Source organism: Cariama cristata, unplaced genomic scaffold, assembly GCF_000690535.1.
Source record: "Cariama cristata isolate BGI_N322 unplaced genomic scaffold, ASM69053v1 scaffold8080, whole genome shotgun sequence".
NCBI classification, from domain to species: domain Eukaryota; kingdom Metazoa; phylum Chordata; class Aves; order Cariamiformes; family Cariamidae; genus Cariama; species Cariama cristata.
In genome coordinates this window covers 46,974-63,141 of record NW_009595198.1, presented here as the reverse complement: position 1 = coordinate 63,141, position 16,168 = coordinate 46,974, and the positions used below count along the sequence as shown (strand labels likewise).

Genomic DNA, 16,168 nt, shown 5'->3' with positions numbered 1-16,168 from the left:
TCAGCAGGATGCTTAAGGAAGATGACCTAGGGAGCAGTGAAAGACGTCATTATATTAAGGCCAGGAAGCTGTTCCGTAATAATTTTGGTAATTTTGCATTCAAGGTGAGCAAATATCACATCAAAAGATGTAAGAAACCATTGCAGTCATAGTGCTTCATTCAATACCTAGCAACTCCTAATTGACAGTTCACAAACTATTTTGGAAAGGATCAAGAACATTCACTCTGGGTGGAGAAGGGTTACAGTGAGCTGGGTTTCTTACCTTCATGAGGAAGAAGAGCAGGATAATGATGAAGACACTGACTTTAGGATGGATCCAGGCAGCAGATTTTCCTAAGATCTGAGGATCCCCTGTATATTTTACCCAGGTATAGTTATCAAAGAGAGAGCTGATGGCTTCCCGTGGCATCAACTAAACAGCAAAAAAACAGGCATGAGCCATGAGATTAGACAGACTAAATATTCTGCTTCTGTTTCAAGAAAGTGGCAGAGATTTTTACTTCAGCAATTCGTGATTATGAGACTTAAATCACATTTTTAATCTTCAGAAAGAGAGACAGGACTTTACCTGAACTGGTGAAAGGATAACTACTTTACACACAGGGTAACATCTTCCTTATTACTTGCTTAGGAGAGTGGACTTTTTTCAAGTTTTATAAGAAGGAGACAGCAGTGATCATGAGCCTCAGAATATAGATCCTCCTCAGTCCAAACTCCTTCCATATCTTTCTTACCCTTTTCATGACATAAGGTTATTGGGGCACAGGATAAGGGAATACTGTTCCGCAAAATTGCACAGAATTGCACATACACATCCCACTCTTACCTCTCCTGCCATGAACTGCCCAAATCCGGGAGGAAAAGTCACCGTTGCTATAAGGAAAGTTATAACCCCAGGGTATACGAAGCGGCTGAAAAGAAAGAAAAGTTTATTAAAATGTAACTTCACATTTTTTTCTTGTAGCGTTATCACTTCAGGACTGTGAATGCTATTTCTGTGAAAGGTCTCTGCCACATGTGTATCCATTGCTTTGGAGTTCTGTTACTGGTAATTTAATGCCCTGCTCCACTGATCATCATCACTCATAGAAAGTTCAACTGTCAGCAAATCCATTTTTCCCATCAGAATTAATGTAACGGGAGGGATGGCTTGAGAAAGAGATGTACAAAATGCACAAAATTGAATATGCAGTGCGGGGGAATGTGTATTTACAATGATGTGTTGACCTAGTGTCAAAAGCCAGCACCTCCTCCATTTGTCCTGATGATGCCAGTCTTGCTTCTTCATTCCTGATGCAATGTATCCTACCCTAGTGTATTTAAATGTAGACTTTTTCATACATTTCTGCATGCATCCCCCATTGCATTAATTCTTACAATAAAAATTGCTTTTTTTTCCATTGAATTGCTGACTGTCACAATTTTGGGGAAGCTGTCCTTGGTGGACTGTGGATCTAGCTGTGCTGGGCCAGTGGGGCATAGGTGGGGAGCAGGCTGAAGCCATCTGTGTTTTCCTACTGCTGTGTCCAGTCCCAGGATGGGTTTCTGGGTACACAGTGACACTTCATGGGCACTAAGACAATGTGAGTCTAAGCTGCCTTCACGTGCTGAACTAATCCTCACGGGTCTCCCCTGACAAATTACTGTGTTCCCTACAGGAAGTTCTGGCTGAGATGCTGTGGTGTTCAGGAAGACAAAATATAACCTTTAATTTCTTTCAGTCTGAGGATCTACAAAATTCTAAGAAATTAGTCAAAAATTTTAAGCCAATTTCCACTTTTCAGGCTTTGCTCCACTTCTCTATTAACTTTGATGGCTCTGCTGGTTCTTGTGGGTAATGCTACGTAATGAAGACAGACAATTTTTCTTGCACATAATAAATTAAGTTCGTTTGAACTTCTTTTTAACTAGTGGTTTTCTTCTGCTCAGATCTGCAACTTGCTGAGAAATCTAGGTCCTCCACACCTCTCAACTTCATAAATTCTCATAGCATCAGATTTCTTCTGTAAAGAGGCTGAAGACGTTTACAGTTAGCCACCTTTTCTTCTTCAGGTTATAACTTTGGGGGTTATAACTTTACTAGAGAAGGGAAAAAAAGTATCTTCAAGTGCTCTGTAAAACATTTATTGCTAAGATTTTTATTCTGTTTTGCATTTCTCTTCCATGCTGGAAATCACAACATTTGGTTACTATCAGTTTCACCTTTTGGTTTATAAGTATGAAGTAATTGCAATACTGCAGCACATTCTTTACATTTTTGCCTACATTTTGATAAAAAAATGTTAGATTTTAACAACATAGTTAGATTTCCATTGTATTTAATTTTCTTAAAATATAAATGATGTTGATTTTTTTTTTTACAGATTCTAAAAAAGTAAACAGAAGCATGATCATTGATTTGCTAATTAAAAACATTTTCTGTCCAATCAGTAGTTTCCCTTGCCTTCTTAATGAATATTACAGTGTCTCCCTTCGAAATGAAGAAGCTATTTGAAACTCTTCAGGCTGATCAAGAAGAATTCTCTTGATGTTTGCAGGTGTCTTTCATATAATTTCATTTTCTTGTATTTTTACTATCTTACACTTGAAATAGTTCTACTAGCTTCCAGAAAGCATTTGTTACCATCCAATACCAGTAGCGTACAAAAATTTAGACCCAAAAGAGAGTCTCTTCAAAGGCACTCACTATTTGGTGAGAAACTGACTCAGAGCCGTATGACGCCGGATGCATAGGACCACTTGGCGATTGAGATAAACGAAAAACGCTCCGAGGAATCCAGAACATATACTAAAGTGGAAAAAAAAGAAATAAAATCATATAGAACAACAGATAATACACAAACCATCAACCTAGAAAATGAGTTTAAGTGGTTTTCATCTTCAGCTGTTTATGAAATCTTTTAAAGGTCATCTGGAGGGTTACACCTACAGCAACTCAGCTGAAGACATTGACTCCCTGTTGAAAGGGGAGAGATTATTTTGGACTTGATTGTAACAAACACTGCCATTTTATCACTTAAATTCTCTCTTGCTTAGGTGGGGGAATCTCATCTATAAAAATCTATAAAATAGTCTATAAAAAGAGACTGAGAGATCTCAGTAGGGGCTGGCAAAGAGCAACTGTGCAAAGACCAGTATTGTCAGAACTTAGGCATCAGGTTGGAACAGGAAATAGTAAAAATGAAGGGAGTTTAACTCTGATTCAGCAAAATTATACACCTACATCAAATATTAAAAGTAATAGCAATTCTTGTGCCTAAAGCAAAGTATGTCGTCTCGATGATCCTAATCACTTAGGCCTATGTTCCTGATCCTAATAAAGTCAAAAAAAAGTATAGTTGTCTAAGGACTGGTCTTGATCCTTATGCTCTGTAGCTTAATGAGACCTGGATAAATAGGGCCTAATGCTCAAAGGTGAAGTAAGAAAAAAAAAAAAAAAAAGAGTGAAAAAGAGTGCATTTAGAATTGGTAAGGGGAAGTATTATTTTATGTGGCAAATAATTAACCCACAGAATACTGAGGATAAACAGATAACATTTTCATTTTATTAATTTTAAAAATTAATTAAATTTTCCTTTATTATATGTTATGCAGGCTTTTGCCAAATCTTCTTCAAAGATTAATTTAGCTTACTTAAAAAGTTTTATGTTGAAAAAATCCTGCTTGATCATTTAAAAATTGTATAGAAACAAGTTTAAACTAAATATAAAGCTGTTCACAGACAAACATGTCCAATGAGCTTCTTTTAAATATTTTAAGCCAGCACTGTTTAGCACTACTGTTAAAATAGACCAATCCCTTAGGCAATATAAGCCTAAGGGCTGCATGGTGAACTGAATTTTTTAATAATACTTTATATTAAAAAATAGATCCCTCTATTCATGCCTATCAATCTGTCAATAAAAAAAAGAGAAGTGCTCCTCCTGTGTATAATTTGCAAATTAACAACATTTGCTAACACAGAAGAACAAGATCTACCTGTTGACAGTGCTTGAGCTGGCTCAGCTTTTTTGTCCTACCTGAAAGTGAAGAAATATATTGGATAGAAAGAGAGTTCAACTTTGAGACTTAATGTTAAGAGAATTTGGAGTATTCCAAGTTGGCATCAGGACTTTATCCAAGACTATCCAAGTCTTTAGTTGTTTTTTTTTAAAAAATACCACATTGGACACCCAGGCATTGGAAAGCATTTCACAGTTGTCATATACTCCTTTCCTAGCCTATGTGCAATACTGAAAAAAACCAGGTCCGCCAACTCTGTTCAAAACACAATGACAAGAAGTTTTGCATTCCATTAGCTGTAAATCATAAGGATTGTCTTTTTCCTTGCCAATCTAAACAAATAGATTCCTCCAAGTTCGGCATGCAGGTCTATTTAAGGAGAAGAACAAAGTGGATACATATTACTAGGAAAAGCTCCTGTCTATTCATAGATTTTCAACATATCTGATGTCTTCAAACAATCCCACTTGAGTTCATATTCAAGTAAATTAATATGAAGGCAGCCTACTAAAAGGAACTGGAAAACCTCGAATATATTTCTGGTCTTGGATCCAGGTTTTGCAACAGAGTATGTTCACAATGCCAGCACAGGTACTTGTTCCCACAGTGTATTCCCTTCACTACTGCTCTGCAGTGACTTCCCTGGAGCCTTTCTCAAGCTCTAACAACAGCAATTCCAAACTCAGTCTTTCTCTAGTATTTCCCAATTTTCTTCTCATTTTTCTTAAGTTCATTCTTTCATTTCCTAAAATACCCATATTTCCTTCCTTACCCATTGTGCTACACTGGCACCATTTCTGAAGGAGGAATCCCAGCAAGTAGAGGCCTTATTTGTGACAATCAAAATGTCTAAAAGAGATGTATGTAACTGTTTTGCAGAAGAATTCCTAACAGAGCCCACATGATAACCTTTGTAGAGCAAGGAATCAGGATCCCAGGAACTTACCCTATTATAGCAAATGCTGGCAGCTCTTGCAGATCAAATGGGAAATCCATGCGAAAGTTTGTTCTGAACAGGGCTGTGATGGTAACTGTGAAAGAAGAAAGAGATGGAGGAGCAAAGGGAATAATGAAGTAAGAAGTTAAATGCCATAAAAGCTGGGGGTAGGGGCAGGGTAACTAGTTTATACATGCTCCTGTGTGGTTTCATGACATTATATACGATATTAGAGATTGGCAGACTGCTCCGATTCTAGTAGTGCCTAGTTTTGAGCACTTGCAACCCTAGCACTCTGGATGATATAGGTTTGTTTTAAGAGAATGTATCTATTTTTTTTTAGCTACAATTCCAGATTTTTAAAGGGTTTTCTTTCCTTTCTTTTCTTCTACCATCCAATCTCTATAAAATAAAACCTCTTCCCACTGTACTCACTGACTCTGAAAACTCTCTTTGCCGAGGCAGGCAGTGCTTACATATCTGGAGAAGTTGTGTCATGCACAGTTGTGATTGCCTTCTGGAAACAAAACTCAGATCCTCTCTGAAGTTGTAGCTGCAAGATTTTTGACTGGTACCAAAAGAATGAGTCTTAGAAATCAGAGATGGAAAAGATCAGCTAAGCCCCATCCTCTCCAGCTCACCTCTCCTTGTAGTGTTGCACTGCTAAAATGACTCAGTTGTTGAAACCTGTCCTGCTTTCACCTGGAGGTACCTAATTGTGTGGAAATAGTAAATATTTGTATGCCAACAGGTGAAGTACAAATGAGTAATCTGGTGCAGCGCGGAAATGCAGCTGAACAAGGATGGATATAAATCCCACCTTGCCCTGAATGAAGGAATTATTTGCACAACGAAGAAAGAAAAGAAGCGGTGAAAATCCAGCATTATAGGATAATTACAGGAGGCATTAATTACTTGTTAATTGGTCAGACAGGACTAGGTTTAGAGCAATGATTTAATCACTTCTGTGGGTTACATCACCTAAGATATCTAAGCCTGTCTAACCACATGTTACTATCCAAAATGGGAAGATCTTACTCCCTGCCTCTTCACCTCATTCCTTCCCTCCCAGCTGCACTGTTTTCCCCTCCCATCCGGCCCACTCTGACACATGTCAAAGCCTTCACTGAGCTCTTTCGCCTGATTAAAACCTGCCAAAAAACCTGTCTGCTCTTTTCCTGGATTAGTCCTCTGCCAGGGAAGTGAGGTGGATGGAGGGGTCCAACAAACATGGGGATCGTACAAGGCACAGGTAGAAGAACAGACAGGGACAGAAGATGGTGGAAAGCAGGATGCCCTCTTTTTTGCTAGATCAGGCCAAGAACGGGGTCATCTCAATTTAGTTTTGGGAAACAGAGAGTCCAAGCCACTAAATGACAGTGCATTAAAAAGTATAGTAGGGCTTACTTTCAAAGAGTTGTATCACAGGGCAGCAAAGATGACCAGAGTAAAGGGAAACAGTCACAGCACTTAGTTGGAGCCTTTCTAGGTTCCCTCTCTACTCCCACAAGACAGAAAGAGATTTCTGCAGAAAGATTCATCCCACCTATCTTCATCCTCTTTCCTGAGTGACCAAGCCATCCTGAAACTGAATGGCTGAGCCCTTTTCCCTCCATTGGCTACAAACTCTACGAGTTTAGAGTAGCTGTCCAACTCTTACAAGGTGAAAGTTAAAAGAAGTAAAAGAAAAGAGAAAATCTAGTTAATGGGAAAGTCTACTTAAAATAGCTTTGAACTTTAAAATAACACTGAGCCATGTGTAGAAGTGATCAGAAGGAGCGGGAGGAAGGCAAGGTGTAAAGCACTATGGCAAATAAGATGAAGGCTTAGGACATGGTAAAACAGAAATCCTGCGAATTGCAGAACTCCAGTCTTCCATGATTAGCAAACAGAGGCCTAAGTTGCAGCAGACAACCAGAGTGGGCCAGATGTTATTTGGAAACTATGGACAATCGTGTAAAGCCAGCCAATAAAGCCATCAGTATCCAGAAGTCAGCAAAGATTTTGTGGGTCTAAGAAAGAAAAGAATTTTGGTGAGATGCTACACAACTTATTTGCATCTGTCTACTTTGATGTGATTGCTTCCCTACCTGCTACTTCCTGGTAGCAATGATGCAGCTTGGAGGTAAAAAATTACAATAAAAGAGGTATTAAACAAGCTGTGGACTTATAAGGCATTAAGATCTGAGGCAGATTAGGAATGATGTGGATGATATATTTTAAAAAATAATTCACCTCCTCTAATGAGCATCAGGGCTTCCAGGGACTGGAGGGGGACCGATGGGTAGCAAATGTGTTTAAGAAGTCTGTGGAGCAATGTGGTGAAATGCAGAGAGCTGTGCCTTACCACCTGGCAAAATGGTAAAATACATATAGATTTTAAAAGCAAGCGCAACCCTGGAAATACCTATTTTGAACCTCAAAGCCAGGGAAAAAACCCAGAAAGCTAATACAAATTAATAAAAACTTTGTGATGTGGAGTTTTTTTAACAAAACAGTAAAACCAGATTAAAGGAAATTGTATTTATTTAGATTATTAAGAGGTCCCACATGAAGCTGCGGAGCCTCACGCAGAGGTCCACTGATCAAACAGCAAAAGGGAAAATATTATCATGGATCAGAAGCTAGCCCAGAGAGAGAAAAAAAGTGAGTTTATCATGTCAGACATGTAATGATACATGTCATAGTACACATGTAGCAGGAGTTGCTAATTGTTGTCTTGGGGCCCTGTGATCCTGACTGGATTTCTTCGGAGGTCCATATTGGAACTGATTCTGTTTAACATCTACATCAAGGTCCCAGACAATAGGATGGAACTCACTCATCAGTGACCATACTGAACTGGTGAGGGAGAGAAAGGGGTGGTTTGTCACCTGGAGGGCTTCACTCAGGGTGGCCTCCACAAACTGGAGGACTTGACCAGTAGGAACATCATAAATTCAACAAAGACAAATATTTAGTCCTGCACCTGGAATAGCAGGTGTGTCAGTACAGCCTGGGGGCCCAGTGAACAGGAAAAGCTCTGCTGTCATGCCAGTGTGTCCTGGTGGAGATGATGCTTAATATGTGCCCCCGTAGCAATGAAAGCTAAGCACATACATCAGCAAAAGCACAACCAGCCGGTTGAGGGTGGTGATTATTTCCTTCTATATGGCACTGATGAAGCCACATCTACAAAACCCAGTACAAACAAAAAAGTTACAGAAGTGGAGAGAGTCCAGTGGTGAGCCGCAAGATGGTCCGGGGCATGGGCACAGGGAAAGGCTGCAGGAACTAGGTTTGTTCAGCCTGGAAACAAGAAAACCCAAGGGGGTTCTAACAGCAGCCTCCCCTACCTCATGGGGAAGTTGTAAAGACACAGTGAAAGAAAAAGAGGCAATGGGCACAAATTCCAACATGGGACTTTTATCTATGTATAATGAGCAAATGCTTCTTTTTGGGGAGATGCTTCAGCGCTGGAACAAATGTCCAGAGAGGCAGTGGGAAGTTGTTCATGCTGTAAGCAGGAGTTTGGAGTAGAGAGCTCCAGGGGTCTCTTCCAAACTAAATCTTTTTATGATTCCATGATTCAGAAATTTCTGTGGAAGACAGCAAAATCTGCACATGACACTGAATCAGTTTACCCTGGTTGCAAGCAGAGGACTGCATAAGAAAGGCAATGTTTTGTGTTGATGAACGCAAAGTATTACAGCGGGGGAAGATTATGGATACATTAGAAAGGAATCTAATTTAACAATAGTATTTCAAGAAAGAGAGTTGGATCAGCTCTAAAAGAATGGTCTTTTTACCTTTTTCCTAACTGCAGCTGCTAGGTATGTGCAAAAGCTGCATAAAAATGGTATGATAATGCACAGTGTTGCATTGCACTATTGTAATGCTGTCCAATAGACCCATGCAATAGCCACACCTGCTTGGAACTCTGATCATTTTATCTCAAAAATATTCTGGAAGAAGGTGGCAAACATTTGCCTAAGCAGAAAAGTTAGTTCACATATTATGTATGAATTTGCGATAGTTTATGTGTTCCATATGAACATTACAGGTAGATGCACATAGTGCACATTAAGGGAAGCAGTTTCTTCCAGTTTCAAGTACATTAACCTACCTCATACAAAGGTTTTCTTACGGGGTGGTAACAGTAGCCATACAGGAAACTAGTACAAAGACATCCGCTTATCTACCAAGTGCATCACTTCTGGGAGTAGACAAGACTTTAGAGATTGTGAAAACATCACAGAGGAGGCCTAAGAAAAATCCTTGCATGAACAAAGACTGAAAATACCAGGCTTGTAACTTTCAGAAGGAAATGAGCAAGAAAAGACATGAAAGATAATTTAGGACAAGCATGACAAAAGATCATAAAATAATGAATGACTTTAGCTAGACAAAAGTTTCTAGTTCCTTATCACAAGGACAAGGAGACTGGCAACACAGAAAAAGAGAATTCAGAATTATGAAAAGGAACTATTTTTCTTAGACAATTGGATCATGGAACTTTTTAACCCAGACAGTCAATGAAGCAGACTGTAAGGAGCCATTAATGTGGGTATTAAAGCTGTCTGGATGATTTTGAAGAAAGGACAGTAATTATGATGTTTCAGGATTAAGCTAATTTCTAATGATTTGGGAGATCAGCAATGGAGCTAGAGTAGATAAAGTGAAGGACAGGAGATTATCTCCTGTCATCTGTCTTCAAATTTCTTATATTTTCCTCTGGAAAGAACGGAAAGATGTATTTTTTGTGACAGATCTGATGGTTGAATACCCTTCAATATGAGGCAATGTTTCACAAACAAAGATGTAGTCACTTTCTACATTCAAGTAGAAAGTGTACTCACTTTCTATATTCCAGAGAACATTCAAGTCAACTAATGTTTTAGCACAAAAAAAAAAAATCCAACCCTGTGAAGTCAAGACGGATGTAAGTTATAGCAGTTTTACGTAAGGGAACTGCCCACATGCAGCTCAGATCAATAAAAATAGATATAACTGTAAGAATGGAAGATAAAAACATGATAAGCAAGAAGTTTAGGAAGAAATGGCAGCCTTCTGCATCAGCTGGATCTCCATTCCCACAGTATCCAAAATACTCTCTAGAACAGGCTTGTCCTGTGCTATTTCTGTCTGCACAAATATTGCACTCCGGCTTTTCAGTTATTTGAGACAGTTATTTTTTCAGGGCCTTCAGTCAGACCCTACCAATCCTATAGCCTCCTAATCATTTTATCATCTCAATTTTCCAGACTGTTTGGGTTTTATGCTTCTAGTCAAGAGATGACCAAAGCAGACCATGGTATTTCCGGCAGATCACAGCAGCATACACTGTAGTATGTATTACATCCTCTGTGATGGGATACCTCTATGTTTGCAGCCTTGACATTATGCTGAGTAGAGGCCAAAATCCCACCTCAGGGGCACTCTTACTTAACAAGGACTCGTATTCAGTCATTTTTCAGTCATATCCCCCGGACACCTAGGAATAGGTTGGGTTATACAATTGAGGACATAAGATACTTCCCTTTCTCTTTCCTTCTGTACTGCTGGAAGTCACATGTTATGGCAGAAGTTTCAAACATTATACAAGGTTGAGGTTTTGAGAAAGATGGAAAATAATAAATTAATAGAGCAACTTTAGTACAAAGAGAGTAGGAATGGCTCTTAGCTTACCTGCATCCTTGTTCCAAACAGCGAGGACTCGAAAAATAAAGGCACTAAAGGTAGCTGCAAAGAAACCTCTCCAATAATTGTGTACAGCAAAGTACGTGGAAGTGACCTCAATGCTGAAAAGAACCCCTAGAAAGAGTTGGAAAGGGAGCAAAGTTAAATTCAGAAGTGTAATGTTAGAAGCATGAGAGAGGCTTCTAAATAGTCTTCTAGAGCAGTGGTCTCCACACTTCTTTGATCGTGCACCCCTACCAATAAAAGATTTTTGAGCATGTACCCTCCAATATATGTGTATTTATTTAAAAATTACATACATGTACTACTGTACTAGTATATTACGTACAATATAAACATACACAAAAACCAGAAATTAAAAAAGGATGAGATAAAGATGAAATAAAATTTTTAAAAAGAATTTGTTTTATTTATTAGTGGAACAAAGTTTTTTTTATTCTCACTAAAAATATTGGTATTCTTCTTTATTTTTGAAAATCTTGGTTTAACAGTTTTTGGTACAGTGATTCAAAGGTCTGGTTCTATGTTCATTTTATTTTGATACTTGGTCTTAATGGCTGTCATTGCTGAAAAAGATATCTCACAAAGATACATAGATCCAAATGCAAGAAATGCATCGTTGGCTGTACTGACTAAATCATGATACTATTTTTTCAATCCCATCCATCACTTATGCAAAAATTTTTGTTGAAATTTGGATAGTAGATTTCTATCTTCCCTGATGTCAATCAGTTCTTCTTGCAAACTAATCAGAAGGTGTTGAATTTTTATATCTTTAACAAATGGGTTCAAAACCCACTGAAACTCTTAATCTGGAAGATTTTTAAACAAGGCAGAAATTTCTGTTTCCAAGTTTCTAAAATGTACATGTATGAGAGTTTTTGTAGGTGACACACATTGTATTTGGCAACAAATTCACAACATCTCCACAGGTTTCTTTTGAAAAGCAGTTACTTTCTCACCCACTGTTAGAACATCACTTTCACCTTGAAGGGATATATCAAGTATGTTTATTTTTTCAAAAATAGCTGCTAAGTGGCATGCTACTGACAGATGCTTGCCATCACAGAAAAGATCAGCAAATTCAGAACAGACGTCTTTTTGTGTAAGAAAAATGTGTAACTGGTCTTTAAATTCAACAACTCTTTTTAAAAAGCCCATTGTCACGTTATAACCAGCAAATGTCTGTATGGTACAAAGAATTGTCATGGTCATTCCCCACTTCATTACTAAGTATTGTAAAGACACTACTCTTTCAAGGTCTTGTTTTCAACATCCTGTAGCAATTTGACATCCTGTAGCACGGTGCATGTCTGGCTCCCATTTCTTTGCTGCAATAGCTTGCCTACAAACAACTCAGGGAATTAATTTCAGGTTTGGTGTAATCTGTGTGACCTACCACCCAATCCTTTTCTTACACTAGTCAAAGCAGCTGCTCCACTGGTCGTTACACTTGCACAGCTCTTCCATAAACCACTTTTATTAAAGAAGTAATTTACTGTTGAGAATATAGCTTCTCTGGTAGATCTTTCCTTTAGTGGCTCACAGAAAGTAGTCCTTCATGTATTTCACTATCGAAACAGAATCTAGCAAATATCATAAGCTGAGAAATGTTAGAAATACCTGTACTTTCATCCAGCTACATAGAAAGCCTCTCACACTGTGTAATTTGTACTGATACTTGTTTCTCCATATCTTCAGCAGTGTTTTCCATGCATCCTCCAACAGTGTTTGCTGACGAAGGAATGCATTATAGTTTGCTGCTATATTACTTTCTGCATATTACTGCAGCCATTTTTACCGTGGCAGGAAGAACAAGTGTTTCCCAGTGGTATGTGGCTTTTTGTCTCTTGCTATGAAGCAAGAAACCTCAAAGGAGGTTCCTAAACATTTATCATTAAGTTCAGTGAAATTTTGTAAAGTACTGGATTGAATATCACATAGCTTGAAACATTGCTGAAAAAATTGTAGAGGTTTGTCTTCATGTTCTGGATGCTTAGCTTTTAACTGTCTTGCTAATTCTGCTGGCTTCATGCCATCATCAGCTAACTTCTCAAAGCACAATATACACTCAGGGTGAGGTTCATTGCTAACGATAGCAGATGTAAATCCATATTTAAAATAGCCTTTGAAAATTTTGATTTTTTTTGGTCAACTTCTTGTCAGACCTGATTAGCTGGTCATTGTTTGTATCTTGTAATGTGACTGATTAAAAGCCAGTACTAGGAGTAGGAGAAATGTCAACTTTGCCATTTTCTTGTCATTTGTCTGTGATCATGTTATGGGTATTATTTTCAATCTGTGGTCTCTTTGCAGGAATCTTTTTAAGCCATTTTGTGATGGTTAGTTTAGTTAATGCTAGATAATATAATCCATAAATCCACTTAAGTGGGCATACATTGATTGCAATACATTGCAATACACTGAAAGCGAGCATATGAGTGAGGGCACCACTGTGAACCCTCTGCGTTGTGAACAGCTCTACATCCAGGACACCTCGTGCACTGTATGTGACAAGTGGCCATCTGACATACGGACCGAGTGAGGGCATCACTGCCAATACGTATACTGAATATTAGTAAAGCTTAATTTCTTTCTTTTTTTTTTGTTAGATTAAAAAAAAATAGAAATTCCAGTATTTCCTTCCCACACCCTAACGGATCATTTTGCACAGTCCCTGGGGTATGCACACCTCAATTTGGAGACCACTGTTCTAGAGAGCCTTCCCCTCTTGCCTTCAGAAAGCTGACAACATGTGGAAAAAAGACTGTGTCAGAGATGCTTGGGAGGTTGGTAATGCTAAAGGTAAGCTTCTTTGTTTAAAGTAGATGACAGATTAAAAATACAGTGCAGGAAAGGGGGAGAGGAGAAGAGGACTAGGCAGGAGAGGATTTAGGTACCTGAGAAAAAGGAAACAGAACAGCCACTTGCCTCCAAGTGGTGTCCCAAAGCAGCAGCCGACCCCCACAGCGCAACCCACAGTCAGGACATCGGTGTAATAATATGGCTGCTACTGGTGAAAGAGACAAAGAGAGACAGACAAACAGAAGAAAGAGGGAAAGAAACCAGAGAGTGAGTAACAGAATTGGCAGGTACAGCCACACGCTGTCACCCAGCTCTGTCACCAGTCTTAGAGTTACAGCTATATTCATCTTACTTCTCTCTTCTGGATGGATTAAAAATATTCAAAAGGCAAGACCTGGCAAAAGACAGGCTTATACCTGGAATCACATCTGCAAGACATGTGGAGAAGGTAGCACCTCATCATTGAAACATGCACATTTCTCTCACTGTAAAAGAAAGGTCTTGTGGAAAATCCTCCAGAGGGTGGAGGGTGCATAAGTATGTTTTACTCCACCTCTTTTACTTTGGCAGGGAATCTCAGGATGCACATGTCCCAGAGGGTGCCTCAAAAACCCATCCTGTGAGTCTGTGTGCACAAGACACGTGCATGTCCAGAACTGAGCATGGACAGATGATGAAGGTTCTGTCACGCCACATAAGTGGGTGGGTAACAGATCACCTAGTAGACCATTGTGCTGTTCTGGTGAAAACAATCATGATAATAAAGGGAAATGGAAGATATAAAAGGTAGAGTCTCTCCTGAGATAGTTTTGGAAGATATAGAGCCGTTGAAAGAGAGAAAATGTTCTTCCACTCTTTCTCCAAGATTTGGCCCTGAAGTACCTTAGAATGATGGAATGTGAGCAGACAGGTTTTATTTTATTTTATTTTGTCTAAATCCTAGGTGGTGTATAATTCACCAGTGTTAAAAGCCTGTGTATTTTGTACTTCCTACTATCACATGTTCCCAAGGCAGCCTGTTAGATCTCCCATGAGAGTTTTGAGAAAGTGTATTCCTGTGTTGTGGTGGAAATCTGAGTGGCCAGACTGAATTCTAAGGCCAGAAGGCCATGAATTCCTGTTTATCTGAGCGGGTGTTTGATAGAGCCTCAACCAAAACATGTCTCAAGGTCATCTCTGCACAACCCAACAAAAAAAAGCAATGGACCATTCCCTGACCCAGAACAGTGTGTCCTTATCCACAGCTTTGTCCTAGGTGACTTCTGAGCCCTATTAGTGCCCCTGTGGCCTTAAGACATAATCATGTCCAGAACAGGGATGGAGTTCAGTTCAAAGTGTCTGGAATAGTGGGAGGGTTGTGTTATAGCCCACCAGCATGGTGGTTAACAGCTTGAAACTGAGGGTACATGCGACATGGCCTGCAGCTTGGCAAGAGGTAATTAGAGTTGTTTGAAGGTGCAAAGCCTGATGGGACAGTGCTGAAGAACAGTTTGAGATAGGGAGATCTATAGCAACCATTGGCATATAGCATCTCCCAGAACCCAGCACCGTGTCAGAGTGCTGGTGCTCTGTAGCAGCATAGAAGTAGCCAGATAGACCAAACCAAACACACAAGCAAAGAGTACCAGAGTACACTCAGAAAACATAGGCTGGGCACTTTTTGCTTATCAAGGGCTAAATTGGCTTTTCAAATCCATTTTGAGGGCTCCTCATTAATACACAGGGTGCCGTTCACCAGCCACAGCACCAAGAAGTTATATACCATGGGCAATAGGATGCGAAGTTGCAAGCTGTATCCTGGACTAAGGTCAGCTAAAGATTACATGACTCTCAGGTAATGGAAATCACATTTGGCAATTTGGTGTGAATCTGTAAGAGGAATCTAACTAGGACTACAAAAGCTATGATAACTTTCAGTTTGTTCCAATACTACAATGTTATCACAATCCTCGTCAAGTAAGAGTGCCCCTGAGGTGGGATTTTTTGCCTCTACTCAGCATAATGTCAAGGCTGCAAACATAGAGGTATGCCATCACAGAGGGTGTAATACATACAACAAGTTTTATTCTGGAAGGTACCTCTGAATGCTTCTTCTCCAACTCTCTGCTCAAAGCTGGGCTAACTTCAATGCTCAGGATCAGGGTGCTAGGTGAGCCCTGAGCACCTCCAAGGGAGGAGCTCCCCCATTCTTTCTTGACATCTGTGCCACTTTGAACCATCTTTGGGCAAGGGGAGAATTTTTTTAATGCATAGATAGAATTTCCCTTGTTGCAAGTTGTGCCTGTTGTCTCTTGTCCTCTCACTGTTCTCTGAGAAGAGTTTGGCTGTTTTGTCTCTGTAACATCTCCTTTAGCTACAGAAGACTGCAGTCAGACCACTCTCCCTTTAGCCTTCTCTTTTCTTCTCTAGCCTCTCCTAGTCAACTATGTATAATGTGTTCTGCAGTCTCTGAGACTATATTAATTCCAGGTACAGAGAAAGAAACAAGAACTGTGGGCTGTGTTATGGAAAGTTTTTTTGCTTTGGTTGTTTTGCATTGTTTTTTTTATCATTAAGAGATACATCATTCTCCTGTATACTACCAATGATTCCACCTGACTGTGGTCTAATCCTTGGTTCTGAACCTGCTTTCTCAAGATTTTTCGCAGACTTACAAGTTTTGCTTTGAAGCCTCAGGCTTCAGCTCAGGCTGCCTCCAACTTGCTGTATTGCCCACATACACACAGCTCAGCCTCTCTCCTGC

At 39.4% G+C, this 16,168-nt stretch overlaps 1 protein-coding gene across 1 annotated transcript in view; it reads right to left on the bottom strand.

Moving 5' to 3' along the window:
• Nucleotides 1-16,168, bottom strand: part of CLCN1 (chloride channel, voltage-sensitive 1) — a 39,908-nt gene that overhangs the window by 11,592 nt on the left and 12,148 nt on the right. Inside the window, exons 7-12 of the mRNA XM_009701103.1 lie at nt 13,552-13,630; nt 10,609-10,734; nt 4,951-5,035; nt 2,689-2,790; nt 829-913; nt 265-414 (exon numbers count right to left, since the gene is read on the bottom strand). Coding sequence (XP_009699405.1) covers nt 265-414; nt 829-913; nt 2,689-2,790; nt 4,951-5,035; nt 10,609-10,734; nt 13,552-13,630 — 627 coding nt within the window. The remainder of the gene's footprint in view (nt 1-264; nt 415-828; nt 914-2,688; nt 2,791-4,950; nt 5,036-10,608; nt 10,735-13,551; nt 13,631-16,168) is intronic.